At 40.7% G+C, this 27,465-nt stretch overlaps 3 protein-coding genes across 4 annotated transcripts; 1 reads left to right on the forward strand and 2 right to left on the reverse strand.

The window, feature by feature from the left end:
- Positions 1-248: 248 nt before the first annotated feature.
- Positions 249-18,543, forward strand: HSP90B1 (heat shock protein 90 beta family member 1). The gene is made up of 18 exons (XM_032299583.1): positions 249-474; positions 1,427-1,529; positions 2,153-2,294; positions 3,148-3,264; positions 4,230-4,561; positions 7,613-7,724; positions 8,254-8,373; positions 9,422-9,538; positions 11,429-11,566; positions 11,648-11,725; positions 11,851-11,916; positions 12,553-12,822; positions 13,092-13,337; positions 13,769-13,905; positions 17,238-17,316; positions 17,406-17,561; positions 17,927-18,049; positions 18,254-18,543. The coding sequence occupies exons 1-18, from the start codon at positions 426-428 to the stop codon at positions 18,281-18,283; spliced, it is 2,415 nt and encodes an 804-aa protein (XP_032155474.1). The 5' UTR covers positions 249-425; the 3' UTR covers positions 18,284-18,543.
- On the reverse strand, positions 14,515-15,163 carry LOC116565775 (60S ribosomal protein L17). Its single transcript, XM_032299592.1, has one exon. The coding sequence runs from the start codon at positions 15,109-15,111 to the stop codon at positions 14,557-14,559; it is 555 nt and encodes a 184-aa protein (XP_032155483.1). The 5' UTR covers positions 15,112-15,163; the 3' UTR covers positions 14,515-14,556.
- Positions 18,544-21,378: 2,835 nt separating the features above from the next.
- On the reverse strand, positions 21,379-27,348 carry CUNH12orf73 (chromosome unknown C12orf73 homolog). 2 transcript variants are annotated; one of them, XM_032299603.1, is made up of 3 exons: positions 27,211-27,348; positions 26,654-26,771; positions 21,379-21,787 (listed from the first exon to the last, which is right to left on the reverse strand). In XM_032299603.1, exons 2-3 carry the CDS (start codon positions 26,759-26,761, stop codon positions 21,680-21,682), a joined length of 216 nt encoding a protein of 71 aa, XP_032155494.1. In that variant the 5' UTR covers positions 26,762-26,771; positions 27,211-27,348; the 3' UTR covers positions 21,379-21,679. The 2 variants fall into 2 exon arrangements, with proteins under 2 accessions (XP_032155494.1, XP_032155502.1); XM_032299611.1 differs by lacking the exon at positions 27,211-27,348 and adding an exon at positions 26,909-27,204.
- Between the last annotated feature and the right edge of the window lie 117 nt (positions 27,349-27,465).

Consider the following 27,465-nt stretch of genomic DNA (forward strand, 5'->3'; position numbering starts at 1 on the left):
ATGTGTTCTGTGCCTACGTTCATTGGACGGTTTCCCTTAGAGGCCAAGGCCTCCCAGGCAAAGGGGCGGTCCCACGTGTGAGGGGCCCGCGGAGCCATTTGATTGGAGAAAAGCTGCAAACCCTGACTAATCGGAAGGAGCCACGCTTTGGGCATCGGTCACCGCACCTGGACAGCTGCGATTGGTGGACTTCCGACCCCCCCACGAGTCCCCATTGGGTGCCGTGGGTGCGTGGTGCGGCGCGATTGGTAGGTTTGTGTGTCCCAACCCCCGCCCGCGTGAAGTGGGGGTGAAAAGCGGCCCGACCTGCTTGGGGTGTAGTGGGCGGACCGCACGGCTAGAGGTGTGAGGATCTGGCTCCGCGGTTGGGGGGTGGAGGCGGCTCCTGCGATCGAAAGGGACTTGAGACTCACCGGCCGCACGCCATGAGGGCCCTGTGGGTGCTGGGCCTCTGCTGCGTCCTGCTGACCTTCGGTGAGTGATTCTGGAGGAGCAGACGCCCCCCCCTCCACACGCGCGGCCGCTTCTCGAAGGTTCTGGGGGCGTTGAACCTGGGCGGAGGGGGCATCCCAGGGCCTGCGATGGGCCAAGGGACGTCGCCTTTCCTCGAAAGAGGACTAGGGGATTACGTTTATTCTCTTCTTCCTTTGGAATTAGAAAAGAATAGAATCATCGAAGTTCCCTGCCGGTCTAATAGTGTCTTTCCCGGAGGTCTCAGCGACCTCGGGGAGGGGCCTCACTGGAGCTCGGGCTCCCCCGGGAACTGTGCGAGTCCCCCCCACCCCGAAGGACTTTTTTAGCCACCGCAACCTTCGGCCACCCCAGCTTTCCCGACCCCGAATTCCCCAGACTCCGACTCCTCGCAAGCGCGTGTCCTTTCTTAGATGTCGGCGTCGGAAGCGTGAGGCCTGGGGCCAGCGGAATGGCAGTGTCAGCGTGTTTGATTCGGTTTTGGTGGAGCTCGGTTCTTCACATTTCTCCCCCTTCTCATGCCTCTGGGCTCAATTTCAGTTCCTCTCGCCAGAGGTTGCATAAATCCTGTTTGTATTCTGACCTGTGATAACGAAGGCCGAAGTTTTGGCTTGGAGAGTTGGGAGGACTTGGCTCGGCCTACGAGCAACACGTGTGGGTGTAAAAGAGGCCTGGCATCAGTGTGCTTAACGTTATTTATAAAGGATCGGAGACAAGCTGTTTAGAAGTGGTGGCTGCCTCCGTATTTTAGAATCTACGGGGCACCTCAGCATCTGAACTTAGATGTGCTGTCTTGGCTTTACCTTGGATATTTAAGCCAGGGAATGTGCACTCTTTCATCCCCACCTCCCTTATTTACCAACTGAATTTTGCAATCCCTACCCTTCCGTATTTGATCATCCTCCTTGAAGAAGTGCAATGTTGAAGAGTTTTCCCGTGTTAAATCTTTCTTCAGGGTCAGTCAGAGCTGATGATGAAGTTGACGTGGATGGTACAGTAGAAGCGGATCTGGGTAAAAGTAGAGAAGGCTCAAGGACGGATGATGAAGTAGTACAGAGGTTTGTGTTCATTTGAGCTTACCTACACAGATAAGCCCTGTGAACCTTGTGAGTTATGGTCACTTCTTATGGATCTCTTCTCCAAAAGTCCAGATAAAGTCTAACACCCTTGTATTTAATACTTAGTGAGTTATGTGCATACATACCTCCTAACTTGTACCTAGGAGTGATTAAACTGAGTGAATTCCTTTGAAAACTATATTGCAGAATACTAGCACCATAAACTTTGTAAGACTAGAAAAGACTTTCAGTTGGATTTGTATTCATTAACTGTGTACACCTCGTAAGCTTAAAAATGGGGTTTCTGTCAGTTGAACAGTATTTTAAAATTTGGCCTCTTGGGACTTAATGACAGTTTTGAAGGCCTCACTGTGGAAGATAAATGAGTAGGAAAAGTTGGGATTTATTTTTCTGGCAATTTTAAGAACCCAGTATTTCCAATACAATATTAAAGGTAGCCTACTGCTGTGCTAACATAATGAGATGGTATATCAGTAATATTTTATAAAGGTTTCCATTTTAACTCCCAAGACAATATTCAGAGGCCACTGTGCTCTCATCATAGTTCCTCTAGTTTTGAAGGGAGCTAAGCCATGCTGTATTTGCTTATCTGATTTCCTTAGAGAGGAAGAAGCTATTCAGTTGGATGGATTAAATGCATCACAAATAAGAGAACTTAGAGAGAAGTCGGAAAAGTTTGCCTTCCAAGCTGAAGTTAATAGAATGATGAAACTGATCATCAATTCATTGTATAAAAATAAAGAGGTAAGCAACATGTGGTTAGAGTATTTTGCCTCTGTATGTTGGCATACCTGTTTACTTAAATTTGCATAAATTACTCTGAAAGTAATGTAGTATCCAAGTAAGTAGTAACAACCTTTAAATACTTAATAAGTCCAAGAATTGCTGGTAGATATCTGGGGAGAAAGAGGGTGTCAGACATGTACTTTTTTCTTTACCTCCAAATAGGTTCATGGCCTGATAATAGTTGTGAGTCTAGGCCAGGCATGGTGGCTCAGGCCTGTAATCCCAAGACTGGGAGGCCGAGGTGGGCTTATCACGAGATCAGGAGATCGAGAACAACCTGGCTAACACGGTGAAACTCTGTCTCTACTAAAAATAGAAAAGATAATTAGCCAGGCATGGTAGTGCATGCCTGTAGTCCCAGCTGTTCGGGAGGCTGAGGCAGAAGAATCACTTGAACCCAGGAGGCGGAGGTTGCAGTGAGCCGAGATCACACCAGTGCACTCCAGCCTGGGCGACAGAGCGAGGCTCTGTCTTAAGAAAAAAAAAAAAGTTGTGAATCTAAGAGCAGTCACGTAAACTAAACTTCTTGCATTGCATACCTGCAGATCACTGTTAGGTGAGTAGTGTTACTATCCATGCCAGTTAATGTATCCCTTACAGTTGTCACAGTTCTTTGTGTAAGGAGCTAGGCTTCATTTTTTATTTTTTAAATCAAAAGAGTAATGCCACTCCTATACCATAAGAAGTCTTAAATCCTTAAAGAGTGCTTTTATAAGGTACAGAAAAGAAATAAAATGGGTTTGGCATAAAATTGAATGTCTTAATGCATATTGAAGATAATCTAAGTGTACTACCTCTGGCTTCCATTTAGATTTTCCTAAGAGAACTGATTTCAAATGCTTCTGACGCTTTAGATAAAATAAGGCTAATATCACTGACTGATGAAAATGCTCTTTCTGGAAATGAGGAACTAACAGTCAAAATTAAGGTAAGTGTAAGGCAGGTTTTCTTCCTTTTAAAGGAAAAGGAATTCTTAGAGAATCCATATTAGTCAAGACAGGCTAGATTATATTGCAGTGACAAAAATCTCCCAAGTCTCAGTGGCTTGAGAGTCAGCAAACTATGGTCACATCCGACTTGATTTGTTTTTATAAGCAGTTTTATTGAAATGCAGTCATGCCCATTTGTTTATGATCTGTGACTGCTTCTGTGCTTCAACAGCAGAGTTGAGTTGTTGTAGCAGAAAACATAATTCTCCCAAAGCCTAAAATATTTGCTGTGTGGCCCTTTACAGAAAAAAATTGCCAGGCCCTGGCTTAAATCATCGATCACAGGCTGCCTGTGGCCTTTGCTGTGCCTCATCCTCACGCAGCCAATTGGAGTGTAGCCAGTTGCCATGGTGCAGAGCAAACGTAGAGGGTCTCGTACTATTATATTACAGTTAATGGTTCATCCTGAAAGCAGAGCTCTCCTTCACAACTCATTGGCCAGAACTAGTCACATGGCCTTAGCCATTCTTAAATTTAGGAGAAAGTAAAATCCTCCTAAATTCCTGGAAGGCAGAGAGCCAGAGTGAAAAATATTAATGATCCATAACAGATTCCAAATAGAGGAATCATTCAAGTTTTGTTTTCTATTAAAGAAATGGGCAAAACATAAAATTATATTTTTCTTGAATTATTTTCCTTCAAAGGTAACTTGATTTAGGTCAGTCTCTAACCTTTGACTTTTAGGCCAGTCTGCCCATTAATATTAATACTTTCTCAAATACATAAATTACTTTAAGATGTACACTTTCGGAAAAGGCCATAAAAAACTATGTAGAAGAAAATATCTCAGTTTAGTTTTCTGTATTAGAATTGATGGGACCCAAAGCTCTGGTTAGTTTCTCAATATTTGCTTGGCATAATGTAAATATTAAATACAACTATCTGGTTCTTGTCTTGCTTTTAGTGTGATAAGGAGAAGAACCTGCTGCATGTCACAGATACTGGTGTAGGAATGACCAGAGAAGAGCTGGTTAAAAACCTTGGTACCATAGCCAAATCTGGGACAAGCGAGTTTTTAAACAAAATGACTGAAGCACAGGAAGATGGCCAGTCAACTTCTGAATTGATTGGCCAGTTTGGTGTCGGTTTCTATTCCGCCTTCCTTGTAGCAGATAAGGTTATAGTCACATCAAAACACAACAACGATACCCAGCACATCTGGGAGTCCGACTCCAATGAATTTTCTGTAATTGCTGACCCAAGAGGAAACACTCTAGGACGGGGAACGACAATTACGTGAGTATGACTGATCCCTAATAAGAATTAATAGTCATGCTGAGGATCTTGACTCTCTAGTTCCACTCTCTGAGCAAATGACTTATTCTGGGCTTTAATTTTTCTGCCTATGAAATGAGGAAACAGAACTGTTACCACTTGAAGAAATATTTGAGGACCTGCAAAGGGCCAGGCACAAAGGTTTGTGATTGCTATTGTATATGGAGGGTATAAAGTAGAAAATACCTACGGAGAAGGTGTGGGTTGGTCAGTTTCCCAGGTTAGAAGAGTAGTTTGTCTGTGGAGCATCCTGAATAAAGGCATGGAGGCACAGCATGCTCACTAGATGAACAGAGTTCTTCTTGGTGGCCGTTTCAGATAGAACGTGATGAACTTTTATTTAAGAGTCTCAGGGTGGTGTGGAGGAGGCGAGGATTAGACAAGGGGAGATTCTTTGGAGGAACCATTGAAAATATTCAAGATGAGTGGTAGCAACCAGGGCTGGGCTGGCTTGTAGAGATAAAGGGCTTAAAGTTCATGAAAGTTGTAAAAGCTCTAGAATAAAACTAAGATTCCTTTTAAGCCAATAACTGTTGTTTGTACAGATGAGAACAGAGCCAGTGCCCTACACTGGCTCTCATTGCTTGTAGCACTGTGACGTAGGCAGGGCAGCTTTTTGACTTTTTAAAATTTTACCATCTTGGAGATAAGGATTCCTCATTTCAGAGGTCAGTTGGCTTGCCAACTCCTGCTGAGTAACAGAAGGTGCCTACAGCTTCTTTTTTTTTTTTCTTAATTCAATTTTAAATTTTCTTAACATTAAGGAAAAGAAGTACATACTTATTGTGACAAACTTTCTTCATCCTAGAAAGTAACCTTTCCTGTTTTTACTGCAACATATGTTCTTTTAATGAAGACTAATTAGATGACTGCCTTTTAGTACTTTGAAACTTGTGTTCCCAATTTACTTTTCCCTGCCTTCTTACTAACATTGATATCTCCAGGTCTCATTTGGAGGCATCACTAAGAGTTATGCCCCAGTGCCCTCTCTTTTAAAGCACTGTGCTAGCTGTTAGAGAAGCATAGGTAAATCATTCCTACAGAAAGAAAGTGATGTCCCAAGAGGTGTTAATGTCAGGTTGCTAAGAAACAGGTGAAATTTTCTGGATATAAGTTCTAGGAAGGCAAACATTTTGTTGGAAGCTCCATTCCCAGAGCCTAACACTTAATTGGCAGCTATTTGTGTGAATGAGTGAGGATAAACAGTACACTTCCATGCAGGTAAGATGCAACCTATCCAGTACCTAGTTTCCATGACTATACATATCTTTTTAAAAATTTCCTTTGCCCGCTTCTTAAATGTTGATATGCACTTTCTCCAAGTTAAGTTTCAGCCCTTTTCTCATTGTCCATATGATCCTTTTGTAGTCTTATGTACTGCCACGGCCTCAGGTTCCATCTCTAGGTCTCAGAGTTACATTCTTAGCCTAGATCAGGAGTCAGCAAACTTTTTCTTAGAAGAGCCAGCTAGTAGAAAAAAAGATTAAAGAAAAAACAGCAACAAAAAAGAAAGAGCCAGCTAGTAAATATTTTTAGCTTGTGAGCTGTATGGTCTGTCACATGTCCCATCTCTGTTTAGCTTAAAAGCAGTCATAGGCCATACATAAGGATGTGTCCCAGCCAGGTGTGGTGGCTCATGCCGGTAATCTCAACACATTGGGAGGCTGAGATGGGAGGATCACTTGAACCCAGGAGTTTGAGGTCAGACTGGGCAACAAAGTGGCATCCCATCTCTACGAAAAAAAAAAAAAATATAAATATATATATATATATATATATATATATATATACAAAAATTAGCTGGGCATGGTGGTGCATGCCTGTAGTCCCAGCTACTCAGGAGGCTGAGGTAGGATGATTGCTTGAGTCTGGGAGGTCAAGGCTGCAGTGAGCCATGACCACACCACTGTACATGATCACAGCTGGGTGTCAGAGTGAGACCCACGTCCCCCTCCTCACCAAAAAAAGATGTGTCTCAGTAAAATTTCCAGTGGGTGCCAGCTATACAGTTATAGTTTGCCAACCCCTTGTCTAGGTCTCACTGCTGGGCTCCGTGTTCATGTGTTTAAGTGCCTTTTAAATGCTTCTACCTAAGATAATCTACCCAGCAGCTTCTACTTGCATCCAAAACTGAACTCTTAATCCCTAAATCACTAGAACATGTGCCCTGAGACCAGCAGCCTAGTCACTCACTAGGCTTTGTCATCATATCATGGCTACTTACTGGCCAGTTACCACTAAACTAATGAGCCTTTTGAGACAGGGAGGGAACCACAGATAGGCCATTCCCCATACTTAATTGGAAACACAAATATCAAGATGTGGGCTACCTACTGTGCTTAAGAGTAGGTTTGGGCACAGTGGCTCAAGCTTGTAATCCCTACACTGCCCCGTATAATTTTATGTAATAGTGGAAATGTTCTATATGTGGACTTCCTAGTTTGGCAGCCACCAGCCACATGTGACTGTTGAGTACTTGGAATGTAGCAATGTGACTGGAACTGAACTGTGTGTTTTATTTAAATAAGTCACATGTGCCCAGTGGCTACCATTTTGGATAGTGGAGATATAAATTATCCAGATTAATTTTCTAGCTTTTTTAAGGCAAATGTTTTTATTAATTAGGAATAGTTATCTACAATAATCATTAGGTTTCTAGAACAACAGTAAAAGCTATGAGAGTGCATGATTCCATTTTTCTCCAGAATTTTTCAGTGCTCTTTCACCTTGACAAATGAAAAAAACCAATCTATTTAGAAGATTGGGAATATTTTCATTTTCTACGGTTATTCTCCACTTCGGGTAATGTAGAGGAGATTCCTCTCTTTACTGAATATCTATATGTGTTAACATTTTAGCTCACAAACTCTTATTGGTGATGGAGAGTTAACATGAATAATTAGGACATCTTGGATTACACAGAACTGTTGGCTATTACCATGGTATTTAGATGAATTTATAATCTCATATCCTAAATGTTAGATGTTGCTAAACTTCGAATTTTTCTTGCAGCCTTGTCTTAAAAGAAGAAGCATCTGATTACCTTGAATTGGATACAATTAAAAATCTCGTCAAAAAATACTCACAGTTCATAAACTTTCCTATTTATGTATGGAGCAGCAAGGTAAATCTATATTGATTAAAAACATATATGTATTACCTTGGCACATATTTAAATATTTAACACTAAAAGAATGAAGGCAGGCCGTGCACGGTGGCTAACGCCTGTAATCCTAACACTTTGAGAGGCCAAGGCACGTGGATCACCTCAGGTCAGGAGTTTGAGACCAGCCTGGCCAACATGGCAAAACCCTGTCTCTACTAAAACTACAAAAAAGTTAGCTGGGTGTGGTGGCACATGCCTGTAGTCCCAGCTACTTGGGAGGCTGACGCAGGAGAATCGCTTAAACCTGGGAGATAGAGGTTGTGGTGAGCTGAGATTGCCCCCACTGTATTCCAGCATGGGCGACAAAGGGAGACTTTGTCTCAGAAAAAAAAAAAAAGAATGAAGGCAAAGTGTGGTATATTAGTTGAGGATACATACCCTCAGGGTTTTCTTACAAAGACCTATTTTTTGTCATGTTATGTCATATTCTGTAGACAGGATTGTTAAACAAATGAGTTTAACCATAATTCTCCTTTTATCTCAACAGACTGAAACTGTTGAGGAGCCTATGGAGGAAGAAGAAGCAGCAAAAGAAGAGAAAGAAGAATCTGATGATGAAGCTGCAGTAGAGGAAGAAGAAGAAGAAAAGAAACCAAAGACTAAAAAGGTAAAGTCTGCTTCATCTCCCTGCGTAAGATACTATTTAACATGTATGGGCAAAACCAGGAAAACCCAAGTAGACACTGGCTCTTTTGAGGTCAGCTTCAGTTCTTAAAGTTCTACTTTCTCCAGGTGCTAAGTCCATGGAGCCAGCTTTTAAAATAAGGCGTATGTTTGTATGTTGAGTACATTGTCTTGTAGAAGGTTTTAAATATCAAACCCAGGTCATTTTTATGAAGAGTTTTCTGACTTTTATATATTGCCTAGGACTGGTGGCTTATATGTTTGGAATTTTAAAATATTAAAAAGCTTTCTGAGTCCTCTTTTGTCCTTTTATGATGTAGGGATTAACTATAAAAATAGTTCTGGCTTGCTTAGGTAGCAGAGTAAGAAGTATTGGTTGTGGTGGTTAAGAAATATTTTTGTAAAATGTTGGATTCTTTAAGTCATGAAATAGGAATATGTAATATGTATTTCCTTCTAATCTCAAAACAACTATTTTCAAGAAAAATTTTTGCTAGTTAAAAATAACAAAAAAATTTAGTTGGCTTTTCATCAGTTAACAATTGTCTTTTTGAATTAAATATTGAGAAAAATACTTTGCTTTTGATGGGGGATGACAGAAAACTTACTAGATAACAGGTATCTTTTGGTGCCTTTTTTTTTCTTTAATCTGGAGACAGAGTCTCTGCCACCTAGTCTGGAGTGCAGTGGCATGATCATAGCTCCCTTCAACCTTGAACTCCTAAGCTTAAGCAGTCCTTTTGCCTCAGCCTCCCAAGTAGGTAGGACTACAGGCACACACCAACATGACTGGCTAATTTTTAAATATTTTTTTGTAGAGACGGAGGTTTTGCTATGTTGCCTCGACTGGTCTTGAACTCCTGTGTTCAAACAGTCCCCTGGCCTCCCAAAGTGCTAGAATTGCAGGTGTGAGCCACCACGCCAGGCCTCTGGTTCCATATATATTCTTTTGAAATCTGAAGCCATGGTTACTGCTAGGATAATCTTGATGAGTGCTAAGAGAGACTAATCAAATACTATAATAACTTCAGGTTGAAAAAACTGTTTGGGACTGGGAACTTATGAATGATATCAAACCAATATGGCAGAGACCATCAAAAGAAGTAGAAGAAGATGAATACAAAGCTTTCTACAAATCATTTTCAAAGGTAAATATTTATAATTCCCTAGCTTCTGGTTATTAATGAGTAGACAAAATATCATCCTTTTAGTTTAATTGTATATGGTATATTACCATGAATATGAGATGGTTCATTCCTGTTTTTTCCCAGAGAGAAAATTCAAAAAAATTTAGGCCAGCTATAATATATCTATTTCTGGCTTATTGACCTAATCATTTAAATTTTATATGAAGCTTTGAGATTGGCATCTCAGTAGAGAATTTAAGAGTAATTGGTTTCCAGAACACACCATTTTTACTTAAATTGAATTATTACGCTCATCACTACTTCAAAATTGCAGCAGTTATTACATTTAGTCCTAGCTCGTAGTTAATGTAATAGTGAAACATTACAAAATCAAGAATGTTTGAAACAGTTTTGTGGCTGTTTAAACAGAATTGGTTTCCTTTTTATTCCTGTGTATTTTGTAATATGTGATTTTTTAAAAAATTATTTTGAGAAGGCATCTGTAGGCTTCACCAGCTTGCCAAGGATTTTGTGTGACAAAAAAAGATTAAGAACCACCTACATAGGTAGATGTGTGATTTCCACCACAAAACCCGTAAAACATGAAATCATGTTAAGTGGCTTTAATCTTTAAAGAGCTTGCTTACGACATCAGACACTTACTGTGAGATCCTTCGCCTATGTTTCCTTACCTATTTTTTTTTTCTTTTACGGATCCCTTCTTGAAAGTCTTAAAAATGCAAAACTAGCATTAAGGTTGTTTCAAGTCAATGTTTCCCCAGCAGCATTTGGTATGAGTAATAGAATGCGCTAATGGACTTACCCATAGCTAAATAAAACTTCATATTCTGTGTCTGTATTTGTTGTTTTCTCTATTCCATAGCCTTTAAATTTCAGCTCTTGAAACACTGTTGCTTGTTCCTTCACTTTTATTCCCATAAACTCTAAAGTTTTAGTGTCTATCGACTTATTTTATATTAAGGCAGCCGTATTAGAAATACAATTAATGTGGCCGGGCGCGGTGGCTCAAGCCTGTAATCCCAGCACTTTGGGAGGCCGAGGCGGGTGGATCACGAGGTCAAGAAATCGAGACCATCCTGGCTGAGATGGTGAAACCCCCTCTTTTTTTTTTTTTTTTTTTTTAAAAAAAAAGAAAAATATAATTAATGTGAGCCACACATAAGATTCTAAATTTTTTAGAAGCCATACAAAAAAAAGGGAACCATGAGTGTTAATAATGTAGTTTATTTAACCCAGCATATGCCAAATAGTATTATTTCAACATATAATCAATACAAAAACTAATGAGACATTTTACATCCTTTTAAAAATTTTGTACTATGCTGTCAAAATGTATTTTACACTTAACAGCACATCTGAATTTGAACTACCTACATTTCAAGTGTTTAACAGCCATATATGTGGTACAGTAATACATTAATGCAAATCAACAGAATTTCTGATTTTGTTTTACGGGTATTTACATACATCTTTGTGGCCACTGCTAGAGCTAAGTTCCATAGAAGAAACATGTCCTTGATTACTTACTGTAGTTCAAGGGTACACTGAAGTGTTGTATATAATTTTGTCATTTAGGCAGGGTGGTGGTTTTCCTATTCACTTCTCTCACACGTAGGAAACATAAACTCATCCATCCTTCTGCAAGTTTAGGAAATAATGTTACTGACAGTCATTATCAAAACAACCATGTCTAGTGAATTAGAATTGCAGTCCTACTTATTTCTTCACTCTACCCTTTTCTTTCTCTTCTTTTTTGGTGGGGGGAGGGGCGGGTAAGGGAAATTTTTTGTTAATTGCTAAACTGAATGTGTACGACATAGTACATTTCTTAGTTCTTACACTGCTTTTCTCCTGTGTTATTTGAATGACTAAGATGCCAATTTTCCACAGGAAAGTGATGACCCCATGGCTTATATTCACTTTACTGCTGAAGGGGAAGTTACCTTCAAATCAATTTTATTTGTACCCACATCTGCTCCACGTGGTCTATTTGACGAATATGGATCTAAAAAGAGTGATTACATTAAGGTGAGTTTTTAAGTCGTATAAACTGCGTTTAAAATTTTAAAGTCTAATTTTTAGAAAGTGACCTTTTTTTGGTCTCTTTAGCTCTATGTGCGCCGTGTGTTCATCACAGACGACTTCCATGATATGATGCCTAAGTACCTTAATTTTGTCAAGGGTGTGGTAAGTATCTGAAGTTTGGGAGAAGGGGTCATTGTTGTGGGGGTCTGGCAGTGTAGCGTGTTTGTTTGGCTTTGCTTTCTTCCAATGGTTTTATTGCTCACTGAACTTTGTTTTGCCATCTGAAGGTGGACTCAGATGATCTCCCCTTGAATGTTTCCCGTGAGACTCTTCAGCAACATAAACTGCTTAAGGTAAGTGTCTCTAGGAAGAAACTGTCCACTTCGCCTTTTGATTGGGGTTCAGAGGGCAGGCTTCATTTTTAGAGTAACCAGATTTTGGGTCTAGTCCATGAATCTTCAGATGAACTTTCATTCTGGGCTTATCAGGTCCTAGGAATCTGATTATTTTTCTCCCAACATTTAACAATGAAGTTTCAAACATCTAGAAAAAATTAAAGAATTGTGCAGTGAACATCCATATAGACCCACTGAGTGGTCCACAATTAACATTTTGTCATACAGACTTTATCCCTTAGCCACCTTTTTTATTAAGCCTTTCATTAAACCTTTCCCTAGTTTTTTATGTTTAGTTTTTGATTTTAAAAGTATTTAAAAGTAACATATTTGTTCACTTCATTTAGATCCTAGAGAGTATCAGTGAGCCCTAGGGTTAGAATATAAACATTAAAGCAATCTTGTGGCTATTTGCACAGACAGCTAAGTTTCAGCCCAGTCTGAATGAATGGGAGTGCTTCACCATTTCCTGCCCCTCAACAAATGGCAATGATGATACCATCTTTGTAGCTTTCATACTCCTCCCTGGGTACCTTACATTCTCAAAACTTTCAGATTAACTTCTCTAATCAGTTATTCATTCATTGTGTTTAGGTGATTAGGAAGAAGCTTGTTCGTAAAACTCTGGACATGATCAAGAAGATTGCTGATGAGAAATACAATGATACTTTTTGGAAAGAATTTGGTACCAACATCAAGCTTGGTGTGATTGAAGACCACTCAAATCGAACACGTCTTGCTAAACTTCTTAGGTTCCAATCTTCTCATCATCCAACTGACATTACTAGCTTAGACCAGTATGTGGAAAGAATGAAGGAAAAACAAGACAAAATCTACTTCATGGCTGGGTCCAGCAGAAAAGAGGTGAGATGAACTCCAAGTGTTGTCAGCCATTCTGGAATGTAGCTGGGGATTTACAGCCAACTCTTGATGGGGAGAAAAGGAAAACTTAATTGTGTAACTTGAGTAGTTATAAGTCCTGGTCAGTCACTGACGGGAAGGTCATTTACATTCACTGAGCCTACTTCACCTGTAAAATGGGGTTTTTACTAATGTATGAACATAGCAGCTGCTAAGATAAACAATACACCAAGGCCAGACCTGGAAAACATTGACTTCTCTTAATTTTGTAGGCTGAATCTTCTCCATTTGTTGAGCGACTTCTGAAAAAGGGCTATGAAGTTATTTACCTCACAGAACCTGTGGATGAATACTGCATTCAGGCTCTTCCTGAGTTTGATGGGAAGAGGTTCCAGAATGTTGCCAAGGAAGGAGTGAAATTTGATGAAAGTGAGAAAACTAAGGAGAGTCGCGAAGCAGTTGAGAAAGAATTTGAGCCTCTGCTCAATTGGATGAAAGATAAAGCCCTTAAGGACAAGGTATTGTGGAAATTTAAAATTGTGAAAATATTAGTATCTGCATTTAAGAGAAAGATATTTTGTCAACAAATTAAGCTGCAGCTGGTTACTTTGTAACCATTAGAATGGTAAAATTTTCGTTTAATTAATGTAAATTATTGGGAGAACGCTTAAAACTTGTGACAGTAGTTTAATATTGCTTTGTTAATAACTTTTTATAGATTAAATTTTACATATTTTTAAAAGCTGATGTTTAGTTCCTTCTGACTAAAATCATATTATCAAATAAGTGTCTTCTACAAATTCTCCTAAACCTTAAGAAAAGCTGTTTTTATGACCTGCTTCGATGTTGACAATCTTAAGTGATAAAGTCCTAGAAAGTTGAAATACAATTGCTGAATGACCTTACCTGTTGATATTAATTTATATCTGACTTGATTTCTTTTCCTAAGATTGAAAAGGCTGTGGTGTCTCAGCGCCTGACAGAATCTCCGTGTGCTTTGGTGGCCAGCCAGTATGGATGGTCTGGCAACATGGAAAGAATCATGAAAGCACAAGCGTACCAGACGGGCAAGGACATCTCTACAAAGTAAGCATCCTTGGGAAAGTCCCTGCCAGGGTGTTGGCTCTTACCCATTCTTCCTTTTGGAGATGATACCAGCTTCAATACAAAGAGTAAAATTGTCTTAAATGTCTACCCCTGTCTACTAGAAGGTAGACAACAAATTTACAAAGGGATTGCTCCTACATTCGATTGAGAAGGAAAAGGTCTTTGACTCATGACTTTATCATATTTATTGTATTTGATATATAAATGGGGATTTTCTTAATCTGTTATACATAGTGTCTCTTTTTTTCTTTTTTGAGACAGAGTCTCACTGTCACTAGGCTGGAGTGTAACAGTGCAATCTCAACTCACTGCAACCTCTACCTTCTGGGCTCAAGCGATTCTCCTGCCTTGGCCTCCCGAGTAGCTGGGACTACAGGCACGCGCCACCATGCTCAGCTAATTTTTGTATTTTCAGTAGAGACAGGACTTCACCATGTTGGCCAGGATGGTCTCAATCTCTTGACCTAATAATCTGCCCACCTCGGCCTTCCAAATGCAGGGATTCATGAGCCACTGTGCCTGGCTGCATATCGTCTTTGCTTTTGCATTGGATTATATGCTTAGCCTCATATCTGAATTTATTTTACATTTTTTTTTTTCCTTTTTGTTGCATTTATTTTAAGGCTGAATTTACTCCCGTGCCATAAGTTTTTGTTTCTTCAGTTTCTTCTGGGATATCTTCTTCTTCTGGGCAACCTCCTCTTCTGGTTTAGGAACAATCTGTTCCTTTTCAGTAAGGATCATCTCAATGTGGCAGGGAGAACTCATGTACGGGTTAATTCGACCGTGAGCTCTGTAGGTCCGGCGGCGCATCTTGGGTGCTTTGTTCACTTGGATATGCTCAATGACCAGAGAATCTACATCTAAACCCTTAAGTTCAGCATTACTCTCCGCATTTTTAAGCATGTGCAGCAAAAATTCAGCACTCTTTTTGGGCCACCGGCCTTGTGTCCAGCCCCACTGCTTGGCCTGGGCACACCTGCCAACTCCACCATTGTAACGTCGGAATGGTACGCACTGTTTCTGTAAAGTGACATCTTTCAGATACTTCGTGGCTTTTCGTATATGCATACCCTTGATGGCCTGGGCAGTTTCACGTGTGTTCTTAAAGTGAACACGAAGATTGGAACCTCTTGATTTGCATGACTTTGTGGGGTTCTCCGGATCAAGTGAATAGCGAACCATTTTCACAGATTACCTCAGGCCGCTTAGGGAAAGAGGAGCTATTTTACATTTTCAAATGTAATAGTTGCACATGAGGTTAATGACATTTCTCAATTGAGTTATTCATTTCAAATCATGTCCTCCACACCCCAAGCATTAAATTATAGGTACCCAGACAGAATGTCTCTTAAAGTAAATAGTACACGACCTGTGAATTAACAATATTTCAGCTCAAGGGCCTATACCTGGAGGTTTAATGAGTCTTTGGTAACTTTTATTTTCAAGAAATATAGTATTTTATGTTTATGTTTTAATTTCACAGCAATGACCTTGAAAATGACTTCTTCCCTGCTTTTATTCACTTTCACCTGGGTGTGTTTCTGATATGCTATCTAGTCATCATCCTTTTTTCCCCAAGGCCTAGTTTAAGGATTCTTCTTCTTAAAGCCTTTTCTCATAAACGTAGTTTCCATTGTTGTCATAATTCCAAAATTCATATATGTCTTATGTCTTGACTATAAATTTCATGTAGAGAATAGTGTTCTGTTTATCTGATATCCCATTGCAGCAGTACACGGGCCATTTAAAACATGTTCACCTATGAATTTCAGGAAATAATTAACGGGAAGTTACTTTTCATTCAACAAATATGAACACTTACTGTGTCACAGGTAGATATAACTCCTGTCTTTTGTAACTTCAGACTGGTGAAAATGACAGATCAAAGCTAGGCATGGTTGGTGACTTACTCCTGTTGTCCCCAATACTCAGGAGGCTGAGGCAAGAGGATCAATTGATCCCAGGACTTCAATACTGTAGTGTGCTGTAATGGCCCTGCACTTTAGCTCTATTCTGGGTAACAAAGCCAGATCCCGTCTCTAAAAAAAAAAGGCAAATCAAGTTATAATCCAAGCTCTACATCGATAATGGGTACACCAGGATAGGGACAGATGTGGTTCCTCCGTGTCCTCAGAGCTTTAAACTAGAGAAGAGAGAATAATCACAATGAACAGTAAAATGCTAAGTATTTTGAAGGTATATTCAAAACGCATTTGGAACTGAGTTCAGATAAAAAGTTAATTTTTCTTAGAATCATATTGGTGAAGGCATTATAGAGAAGGTATTATTATTGGAGCAGCACCCAGAGACTATATAGATTTTTCTGAACTCTGGGAGGCAGAGCTACAATTATGAGAGTAAGAATAAGAGGGAACAAACAGGACATTAAATCAGTTCATCCGTTCAGGCGTGCTCTTAGGTACTTTGGACTCATCAATAAATAATTCCTTTCATTTTTATCTAACCATGTCCACTCGCCCCCTGCCTGCCTCCCCGTTAAAAGGGAGCAATACAGGCTGGGCACATGGCTCACATGTATAATCCCAATACTCTGGGAGGCTGAGGTGAGAAGATCACTTGAGGCCGTGAGTTCAAGACCAGCCTATGCAATATAATGATGCCCTATCTCCACAAAATCTAAGGAAATAATGCAGTCATCCCTTTGTATCCTGGGGTATTGGTTCCAGGACATCCATGGATACCAAAATCCACACATAGTCAAGTCTCATAAAGTCACGTTGTATTTGCATATAACCTAGGCACATCTTCTCATATACTTTAATCTGTAGATTAACACCTAATGCAATGTAAGTGCTATATAAATAGCTATTATACTGTGTTGGGTTATTTTTTGTTTTGTCCTTTCTAATATTTTTTAATCCAAGCTCGGTTGACTCTGCAGATAAAGTGGACCGGAAAAGTACAGTTGTCCCTAGGTGTACAAGGGGGATTGGTTCTAGGACCCCTGCCAAAATCCACACACATATTCTAGTCCCCCAGTCTGCCTTGTGGAACCCGTGTATATGAAGAGCTGGAGTTCTGTATGTGTGGATTCCACATCCCAAGAATACAGTATTTTCTATCCAAGTTTGGTTGTTGAATCTGCAGACATGGAGGGTGGGCTGTATTTACTGGGGAAAAACTAGCATATAAGTGGACCCTCAAAATTCAAACCTGTGGTGGTAAAGTGTCAATAGTACATTTTTATTTTTTTACCAAAAGTTGTTCTCTGTAATTATGAAAGAGTAAGGGAAATGAACCCTACAATTGGATAAGTTTTGTTAATGTTCATTCTTATCCCTTAACAGTTACTATGCAAGTCAGAAGAAAACATTTGAAATTAATCCCAGACACCCGCTGATCAGAGACATGCTTCGACGAATTAAGGTAGTGTTACAGGAGTCTTCTTGCTTGTCTTTTGATTTAAATACTTTGTATCTTTTAATATTAATCTGGTGTATCTTCTTGCATCTCAGGAAGATGAAGATGATAAAACAGTTTTGGATCTTGCTGTGGTTTTATTTGAAACAGCAACACTTCGGTCAGGATATCTTTTACCAGACACTAAAGCATATGGAGATAGAATAGAAAGAATGCTTCGCCTCAGTTTGAACATTGACCCTGATGCAAAGGTTTGTATCCCCAACCTTTCCATGGAGGCTGGCTGGCTTTCTTCGTGTCTGCTCTTTCAGAATAGGCTTCTCATGATTGAAGGATGTAGCTTTGAGACATTTGCCTAATTTCTACCTTTTGAAATAATTGTATTGAGTGTTTGAATCCCTCTAGTGTTGGACACTGCACTAGATACTAAGTCCTCCTATGTCCTCTTTCCTTTTTGCCTGCCTCCCTTCATTAGCTTGACTATTCATTCTAGTTAGAGGATTTACTCTCTGGTTCTGAATAAATAGACATGACATTAATTATGATTTTATACATTGAAATGAGCAAAGTGGCAATAAATCCACAGCATTAATGGGCCCATAAATCTTGCATTTAGGTGGAAGAAGAACCCGAAGAAGAACCTGAAGAGACAACAGAAGACACAACAGAAGACACAGAGCAAGATGAAGACGAAGAAATGGATGCAGGAACAGATGAAGAAGAACAAGAAACAGCAAAGGTATAGCAAATCAAGAATGTGACTTGCATTTTCAGTTCTTACAAAGTTAGGCAGAGTTTTAGTTCTGACAAAGTTAGGACTGTGTAACTTACAGAAGTCAGACTGAGCATTTAAATCGCATCTTTCATGCATGAACCTTCTGTGAGCTAGGGGTATTTTTCTCTGCTTTTAATATCGTCTGGGTTTTTTTTTTTTTTTTAACAGGAATCTACAGTTGAAAAAGATGAATTGTAAATTATACTCTCACCGTTTGGATCCTGTGTGGAGAGGGACTTTGAAGTCATTTCTTTTGGGAGAGACTTGTTTTGGATGCCCCCCACCAGTCCCTTTCTCCCCTGCACTGTAAAATGTGGGATTATGGGTCACAGGAAGAAGTGGGTTTTTTAGTTGAATTTTTTTTAACATTCCTCATGAATGTAAATTTGTACTATTTAACTGACTATTCTTGATGTAAAATCTTGTCATGTGTATAAAAATAAAAAAGATCCCAAATACCCAGTGTCTTGACTGTCTTGCACAGAACTGCCTAATACTTGGCTGAATTTTTTTTTTTTTTTTAAATCACGTGTCTTTGGTTCTTTTTGTTAGAAAAGTGACTCAGGCTTATGAAGTTTTTTTGTTTGTTTTTGTTTTTGTTTTTTTCTTTTTTTGAGAGACAGAGTCCCCCACCTCTCCCGGCTAATTTTTGTATTTTTAGTAGAGATGGGGTTTCACCATCTTGGCCAGGCTGGTCTTGAACTCCTGACCTCCACCCCCCTCAGCCTTCCAAAAGATTTTTTTAAAAAAACAAAAGTTGAGGCAGCCATGGTGGCATAGACCTGTGGTTCCAGCTCTTCAGAAAGCTGAGGCAGGAAGATTATTTGAACTCAGGAGCTATTGAAAAACCAAAGACTTTTAAAAGTCTCCCACAGGGAGAAGAATTTCCTTAAAGATTTCCAAATATATGTAGATACTTACCCTTTCACAGAGTGAAGCTTAAGAACATGGGCAAGATTTAGTGACTCCTGAAGAAAAGAGTATATAGGGAAAAGAGTAACTTTGCAGTGGAGAAACTTGGCAGACTTACCCAAGTGATCAATGTTAATATCACCAGTGATGTGTACCCCCTGATACGATGTGAAGTGTACTGTACTTCTATGATTTCCAAAAACCTGTAACCTGAATCTAATGAGAAAAAGACATTTGGAATATGTGAAGAGTATTCTTCAAAATTTCCAGGTCATAGAAAAACAGGCTGAGAAGTAATCATGGATGGCAGAAGACTAAGGATACAGGACAACTACTAATAAATGCAGTGGGGTACCCTGGAAATAAAACGTTGTTAAGTGGAAAAACATGAAATCTGAAAGTCCAGAGTCTAGAGTATAGTTGAATATTCTATCAATATTGGGTTTTTTCATTTGTTTTGAGACTGAGTATAACTTACCCAGGCTGGAGTGCAGTGGTGTGATCTTGGCTCAACTGCAACCTCCACGTCCTGCGTTCAAGCAGTTTTCCTGCCTCAGCCTCCTGAGTAGCTCCAGCCTGGGAAACAAGTGAAATTCCATCTCAAAAAAAAAAAAAAAAAGAAAAATGTACTCTTGTTTAGGGGACAATTTTTTAATTTCACTAGTTTGTTACAGCCAACTGAAATGGTAGTCTTAAGTTTTTGTTGTTTTTACAATGGGCTAGAGAGAGATGTCTTAGCTGTATATTCAAGGATGATGTGTGTATTGGAAAATTTTGCAAAATTAATTTATGTACTACAGAGTTTCATTAGAGACTACAGTTTTTCTGATGATCTAGTACTCCTCTATGCACTACTCCTGATCAGGCTTCCCTACTCTCTACCTTAAGGTATTTTTCTAGAATTAGTTGGCAATAATCATTACCAGCCTCCCTACTAGAGTGTATATCTTCTGAAAACCACCCTGCTTTTCCCTTTATAGTAGAATGGCAGCTCAGTTACAGAAACATGGTATAATTAAGGTATAGCTTCCTTTCATGATATAGGCTTGTATTAATTGCTACTTGTAATGTTTCCCATTTTGGGGCCACTATGCATTACCATTGTTAATATTGCTATGATATACTTGTAGAAATCAAAGCTATCAGATCACACTGAATTAGTGATATCTTGACACTTTTGCTCCTCAGAATCCTACAATTACAGTTTCTAAATTTCTGTTGTTCCCAGCAGGAAACCATCATACTCCCTCAATTTTCGGTGAAAATAAACAGCTCAACCATACCTATTTTGCACAAAAACTGTTTAACTGGCCTAATTTAATTACCAAACAGGTTGCAACTGGTCTATCTTGGTCTTTAAGTTAAAAAACATCATTAGTAGGGGGTAATATTGTACTGCTTTTAATTTTTAATGCGTATATGTTACAGATTTGTTTCTCCAAGAAACACTCAAGTGCAGTTTAGTGGCGGGGGGGGGGGGTGGGGGACTGTGTTTATTAAAGCGCACCCTTGGATCAACACCTGTGGAAGGAAACGGGACTGAGCAGAGGGAGAAGTTGAGCTGCAACGCAGATCCAAAGACAGTGTCTATAAAGCCCAGAGGGAGTTGTGGTGGGCCCATCAGAGTTGCCCACCCACTCATGTGCTGAAGGGACCAGGCCTTTTCTACTCTCACCTCCAACAGTCATTGTATTTGGGCCCCTTCAGGAGGCATGGCTTTGAGCAAGACCACCACAGCCAAGGCAATCCTTCCAGAAACCGGCCATTGAAAGCTGCTGGCATGCCTGACGCTAGGGCAACAAGCCTTCCTTAGGGAGTCCGGATGGCGCATTTCCATGACCACTACAATGTATATTTTTCACAATGGGGATCAACTCAAAAAAGGAAGAAAATGTATCTTAATGGAAGTCATTTAGAACCAGCACTTAATGAAATAAAGATGGCATTTTTACTCGAGGTAAATTTTTACTTTAATAACCATAAAACTGATTTTTCACCTTCATGAAGTCATTATTTTACCAGAGACTCAGATTCAAATCATGACTCTTTCCCTCAGTAGCAGTAGCCAAACCACTTACTCTGTACCTGTAAAAGGAAAGTATGCGGTGCTTCTAAAATGTCCACTAAGTGATGGTCTATCCTCCCCTTAAGCACAAACTGGCCCTAAAGGGCAGGTCTTTTCTTCACACAAAAGGTGAGCAATGCCCCTGGCCTTTCATTTTAGAGAGTGATAAGGCGATAATGATTTTGTATCCATAAAACATATTATCAAAGCTCACCACTTTGATGTTCACTTACTAAAGTTAGTAGAGATTCAGAATTTGAAAATATCAGTTTAGCAATGAGAAATAACTCCACTTAGCAAATTCAATTAATGAAACCAGTTTTACATGATTTTTTTAATGTATATGAAATAAAGACAACCCATATAATGGACTTATAAATATTGTATTTCACATTATATTCAAGACTAAACATCTTCCAAACCATATTCATGAAGCTGATATGTGCTTTGGCAGTTTTCAGGAAGTATATATTTCAGCATATCAGTTAAACGTCCACTGAGCACCTCCTCTTGCAGTTAGCATTGGACTAAGTGCTTAAGGACAAGTAGTTTGATGCAATAAATTAAGAAACACAAATTTAAGACTTAGAATGTTATTTGCAGAATTCTTGGCATAGTTATTTAAGTTCCTCCTGTTGAGAAACTTGAGGTTTGTGTTTTCTTTCTTTCAGTCCCAAAAGCTCTGTTTTGAGTTCTCCACGCTTCGGTGGAATTTCAGGTATTGTCTGCAAAAAAACAAAACAAAAAACATAGATGTCTAACCCTTACTTAGGCTGTAATTCAATGTAACCTGAAAGACTTTAAAGAGTAAAACATAACAAAAAATCTCCCTGCATGCTACTCAATCAATGATAAATCTTTATCATGAGAACCTCTGGTTGATCTAAATAGATTTGCCTGTTCTGGATATTTTATATAAATGGAATCATATAATATGTGGCCCTCTGTGACTGGCTTCTTTCATGCAGCATAATGTTTTCAAGGTTCATCCATGTTGTAGCTTGGATCAGTATTTCATTTTTTATTACTGAATAATGCTCCATTGTATGGATACACCGTCTATCCATTCATCAGCTAATAGGTATTTGGATTTTCCACCTTTTGGATATTATGAGTAACACTGCTCTGAACATTCATATACAAGTTTCAGGTGGATATGTGTTTTCATGTTTATTGGGTATAAACCTAAAAAAGGAATTGCTGCATCATATGGTAACTCCATGGGCTTTTTTTGTTTGTTTTTTTTTTTGAGACAGAGTTTCACTCTTGTTGCCCAGGCTGAAGTGCAATGGTGCGATCTCAGCTCACTGCAACCTCCGCCTCCCGGGTTCAAGCAATTCTCCTGCCTCAGCCTCCCAAGTAGCTGGGATTACAGGCATGCGGCACCACGCCTGGCTAATTCTGTATTTTTTTTAAGTAGAGACAGGGTATCTCCATGTTGGTCAGGCTGGTCTCGAACTCCCAACCTCAGGTGATCTGCCTGCCTCTGTCTCCCAAAGTGCTGGGATTACAGGCATGAGCCATTGCCCCCAGCCAGTAATTCTATGTTTAACTGCTTGAGGAACTACCAGGCTTTTCTGAAGCCACTGCACCATTTTATATTCCCATCAGCAATGCATGAGGCTTCCAATTTCTTCACATCCTTGACAACACTTGTTATGATCTGTTTTACTATAACCATTGTAGCGGATATGATGTGGTGTTTCACTGTGGTTTTGATTTGCCTTTGTCTAGTGGCTAATGATGCTGAGCATCTTTCTGTGTGCTTACTGGTGTTCAGAAGATGACTTCAGAAAAAGAGATGAAGGAGGATGAGGGAGCCAGCCATGCAGTTACCTAGGAGCATTTCAGGCAGATGGAACCACAAGTACAGAGGACCTAAGGCAGGAGTGTGCCTTCACGTTCAAGGAGAAGCAAGGCTGTCAGTATAGCTGGTACAATGTATTCAAGGAGAGGTTAGGAAGAGACAAGGGCAGAGAAAAAAGGGAGTGGGGAGATAAAGTCTCCAGTGTTTTCTACTCTGAAATGGGAAGGCACTGGAGAGTTCTGGAGAAGAGTGGCATGGCCTCACTCAAGTGGACAAAGATGACAATGGTGGCTTTGTTGAGAATAGACCATAGGAGAGCAAGAGTGGAAGGCAGAAGACAGGTCAGAAAACTATTATAATAACAGGTGAAAGCTGACTGACAGTGGATTGAATTGGGTAGTAGCAACAGAGGTGGGGAGAAGCAGGCACATCTGGATGTACTTTTCAGGTTAATCAAGTGGGATTTGCTGATATGTACAGTATGAGAGAGGAATTAAGGACGACTCCTAGCCTTCAACTTGAACTAGAACAGAGTCATCTCCTTTGCTATTCTGATGAGCTGAGCTGGACAACTAAACAAAGCAACTGTAGCAGTTCTCCCCAAGACAGCACTGAGCACAAGTCTAGGCAGTCATAATGGTCTCCTCTGCTCTTGACTCTGCCCAGACCTTCCAGCTCTCAGACTGAAAGACTTGTGATCCAGCTTTGTTATGGTTGACAATAGTGACAGTAATTGCTGGAGCAATACCAAAAGACATAGGTAAAGAACATATAAATGTTAATACAGCACACTGCTTCCTATACACAGCCAGCCACCTGGGCCTTCAAGTTCCTATATAGATATCCCATTGCCAATGTCACTACCCAATCAAACTGAGGTGGCCTGAGACTCTTCAGTATGGCCCTTCCAAAGACTGTGGCTTCATTCTATCTCCTCCCAAGGTACAGGTAGCTGCTGCTGTAACAACCCTTGCACACTCCCAATTATAATGAAATGGGTGAATCAAACGTCAACCTCCCAAGGTCAAATCACAGGCATTCCTTCTTTTGCAAGGCCTGCCTTATGTCTATTCCTGCACAAGCTATAGACTAAACTGCATTTCTGTGAAAGGTTCTTGTCACTTTGTGTCCACTAGGTATCCTTGATGCTCAATAGAACCCTTTTTAAAAGAGAAGCACTCTGAAGTGGTAAGAAAGAGCTCTTGCAGCATTGTCTATACAAAAACTACATACTACCTAAATGTCAATAAGGGATTGATCAAACAATATATGTCATAGCTATATTATGAAATACTATGCAATAGTTAAAAGGAAGATTTAATATACACAAATGTCTATTTATGTAGATGTTAACCAAAACAGGGAAGCTGCAGAGAAATGTGTACATGAACTCCTATTCATATGAAGGAAAGACATTCCACAAACTGTGTGTGCACATGCATGCACAGATGCATTAGTCCATGTTGCACTGCTATAAAGGAATACCTGGGGCTGGGTAATTTATAAAGAAAACAGGTGTATTTGGCTCATGGTTCTGCAGACTGTACAAGCATGGCACCAGCATTGGTCCAGCTTTTGGTGAGGCCTCAGAAAGCTTTAACTCATGACAGAAGGCAAAGTAGGAGCAGGAGTGACACATGGCAAGAGAGGGAGTGAGAGAGAGAGGCCAGGCTCTTCTAAACAATCAGCTCTCATGAACTAGTAAAGTGAGAACTCACTCATCACCACAGGGAAGGCACCAAGCCATTCATGAGGGATTCATCCCCATGACCCAAATACCTCCCACCAGGTCCTACTTCCAACACTGGGGATCACATTTCAGCATGCAATCTGGAGGGGTCAAATACCCAAACCATATCAGTGGGCATTCAACAACAGTGAGAGGTAGCGAAGGATATACACCAAACAAGAAACAGTAGTTACATGTGGGGAGCAGATGGGAGAAAGGGGGTTATAAGAGGGGATTTTCACTTTTTACTCTACATACTTAAATTCAATTTGAGTGTTTTACAAGGGTACTGAATTATTTTATGAATAGGAGCAAAAAAGAGACATACCAAACAGAAAGCTTGGGCTTCAGATCCTTAAATCAATGTCTCATTAAGCGATGTGACCTTGAGAAATCACCTTCACTTTTCTGAACCTGTTTTTCAAAATTGTAATGACAATTAACTGATATCAAAAATACAAATGGGCCAGGCATGCCTGTAACCCCAGCACTGTGGGAGGCAGAGATGGGCGGATCACCTGGGGCCAGGAGCTCAAGACCAGCCAGTCCAACACAGTGAAACCCTGTCTCTACTAAAAAATAGAAAAAAAATTAGCCATGCACGGTAATGTGTGCCTGAAATCCCAACTATTCAGGAGGCTGAGGCATGAGATTTGCTTGAACCTGGAAGGCAGAGGTTGCAGTGAGCTGAGATCATGCCACTGCACTCCAGCCTGGGCGACAGAGTGAGACACTGTCTCAAAAAATAAAAATAAAACACAAGTGCAACTACGAATAGAGCCAGGCACAGTGGCTCACACCTGTAATCCCAGCACTTTCGGAGGCCAAGGTGGGGACTGCTTGAAGTCAGGAGTTGGAGACCAGCCAACAAAAAAAATTTTTGTAGAGACCAATCTCTACAAAAAATTTTAAAACTAGCCGGGTGTGATGGTGCACATTTGTCATCCCAGCTACTTAGGAGGCTGAGGCAGGAGGATTGATTGAGCCCAGAAATGTGAGGCTGCAGTGAGCTCTGATTGTACCATTGCACTCCAACCTGGGCAAGAGAATGAGAACTGCCTCTAATTTTTTAAAAATTATTTTTCAATAAAAAACTCTTAAAAAAGAAACCCAAATGGTTGATTTTCTGTGTTACCTGTCCAGGCAGAGTCCACACAGAAATGACTGCTCCCAACGCTGTGCTCCAACCCACTATTCACGCCTATGACATAACAGCATTCTTGTAATTATTTGCACCATACTCTCATCTCCACCTCCCCATGACTATAATTCCTGAAAAGAACCTTTAATTCCAGTTCCTAATTCAATGAATGCTTATTAAAATCAATTTAAATTTCTCCCTCCTTTAAATGCCTATATTCACTCATCCTTCATTCAGCAAATATTTATTGAGTGTCTGCTACATTCCAAGCAGTTGAGATACAAGAGTGAACCAGACAGACACAGTCTGGAGCTTACATTCTACTGAAGCAAACTAACAAAGAAATAAATAAACAAAACAACTGCAAACTGCAGACAAGTGCTCTATGGAAACAAAGGATGAGACAAATCGCAGAGGAGGAATTATTTGGGAGGTAGCCTAGGGACCCTCATTGCTGAAGAAGAGACCTGAGCTAAGACTTGAAGTTTTGAAGAAGGAAACCAAGCGAAATTGTGGGGGGCGGTGGGAGCATGCCAAGGATAAGAAAAAGAATGGCCCTGAAATGGGGACAAGTTTAATGAGTTTGAGAAACAGCAAGGAAGCAGGCGTGAATGTTAACAGGAGGAAGAAGTGGTCAAATAGTAGCAGATGGGCCACACGTAGGCAGCGGCCAGACTGTGTAAGACCTCACAGGCCATGCATTGCCATCGATGCAATGGGATGCCATCCAAAGGTTTTGGGCCCAGGGCAAATGTGATCCTAATTTCGTTTAAGGTCACTTTTGCTGCCCCAAAGAGAATGGAGTGGTCCGTGGGCATTTGCATTGCTATAAATGAATGCCTAAGCCTGGGTAATTTACCAAGAAAAGAGGTGTATTTGGCTCATAAAGAAAATATGAGCCCTTCCGCACTCACCAGGTCTGGTCGGTAGTACCTGTGCACCACTTCTGCCCCCGCGCACATGGCCAGGAGGCTGGCTGCGAGCATTTTCACGTAGGTGGACATGGGCACGCCCGCGGGCATGGTCGGTGGGCTGGACGGGGAGGGAAGGGGTGGTGTCAAAGGTTTCAGCTCACGACTACACCGAGTCGGGGCTGAGGCGCTCCAGCGAGCGCTGGACCCGAGATACACGGCGGAGGGAGGAGTGCGGGAGGTGCGCGCTCACGACACCTGGGTTCTCACCCAACCCCTCCTCATTTACGACCTGAGGTCACGGAGGGGACTAACGCCTTTTCCAGGCCGAGGCCCAGCCCCAATCGTTTACCAGTGAAGGGCGCCGGCCTGCGGCATTAAAGGGAGCTCTTGCTCAGCAATCGGAAGAGCGACGCCAGGTGGTTTCCCCGCGCCCTTTCTACCTCTAGGAGAAGGGGAACTGTGGACAAGTGCTCGCTTCTACAGCACATACACTAAAATTGGAACTGTGGACTTCACTCCCCTCTGCCCCTATGCACACACCCTAGAAGAAACTTTACCGGGAACTGCAGGAGTCCTGAGCAGCGGGTCTAAGGGCTGACGGAGTGGACCGAGCAGACAGCGAGCAGACCGGACCCAAAGTACAGGGACCCGGGGCCGCAGCGGACAGGAAAGCGGGAGCGCTGCCGGCGCGGGCACGTGACCCCGGCGGAAGTGGGACGCTGAGGAGAAAGCCAGTGACTTTTTTTTTTTTTTTAAGCAATTTTCACACTTTCTCAGGCCCGGGCTTCCAGCGCCTCCATCACCCTCCCTGT

Source organism: Sapajus apella, unplaced genomic scaffold (assembly GCF_009761245.1).
Source record: "Sapajus apella isolate SASKATOON/1434 unplaced genomic scaffold, GSC_monkey_1.0 scaffold2, whole genome shotgun sequence".
In the NCBI taxonomy this organism is placed as follows: Eukaryota; Metazoa; Chordata; class Mammalia; order Primates; family Cebidae; genus Sapajus; species Sapajus apella.

Bases quoted from the DNA above. Each gene is read 5' to 3' on its own strand.
- HSP90B1 (XM_032299583.1), top strand. From the start codon at position 426: ATGAGGGCCCTGTGGGTGCTGGGCCTCTGCTGCGTCCTGCTGACCTTC. The intron at 475-1,426 runs GTGAGTGATTCT...ATCTTTCTTCAG, and splicing joins CTGCGTCCTGCTGACCTTCG to GGTCAGTCAGAGCTGATGAT. The intron at 8,374-9,421 runs GTAAAGTCTGCT...TAATAACTTCAG, and splicing joins AGAAACCAAAGACTAAAAAG to GTTGAAAAAACTGTTTGGGA.
- LOC116565775 (XM_032299592.1), bottom strand. From the start codon at position 15,111: ATGGTTCGCTATTCACTTGATCCGGAGAACCCCACAAAGTCATGCAAA.
- CUNH12orf73 (XM_032299603.1), bottom strand. From the start codon at position 26,761: ATGCCCGCGGGCGTGCCCATGTCCACCTACGTGAAAATGCTCGCAGCC. The intron at 21,788-26,653 runs GTGAGTGCGGAA...GTTTTTTTGCAG, and splicing joins GGTACTACCGACCAGACCTG to ACAATACCTGAAATTCCACC.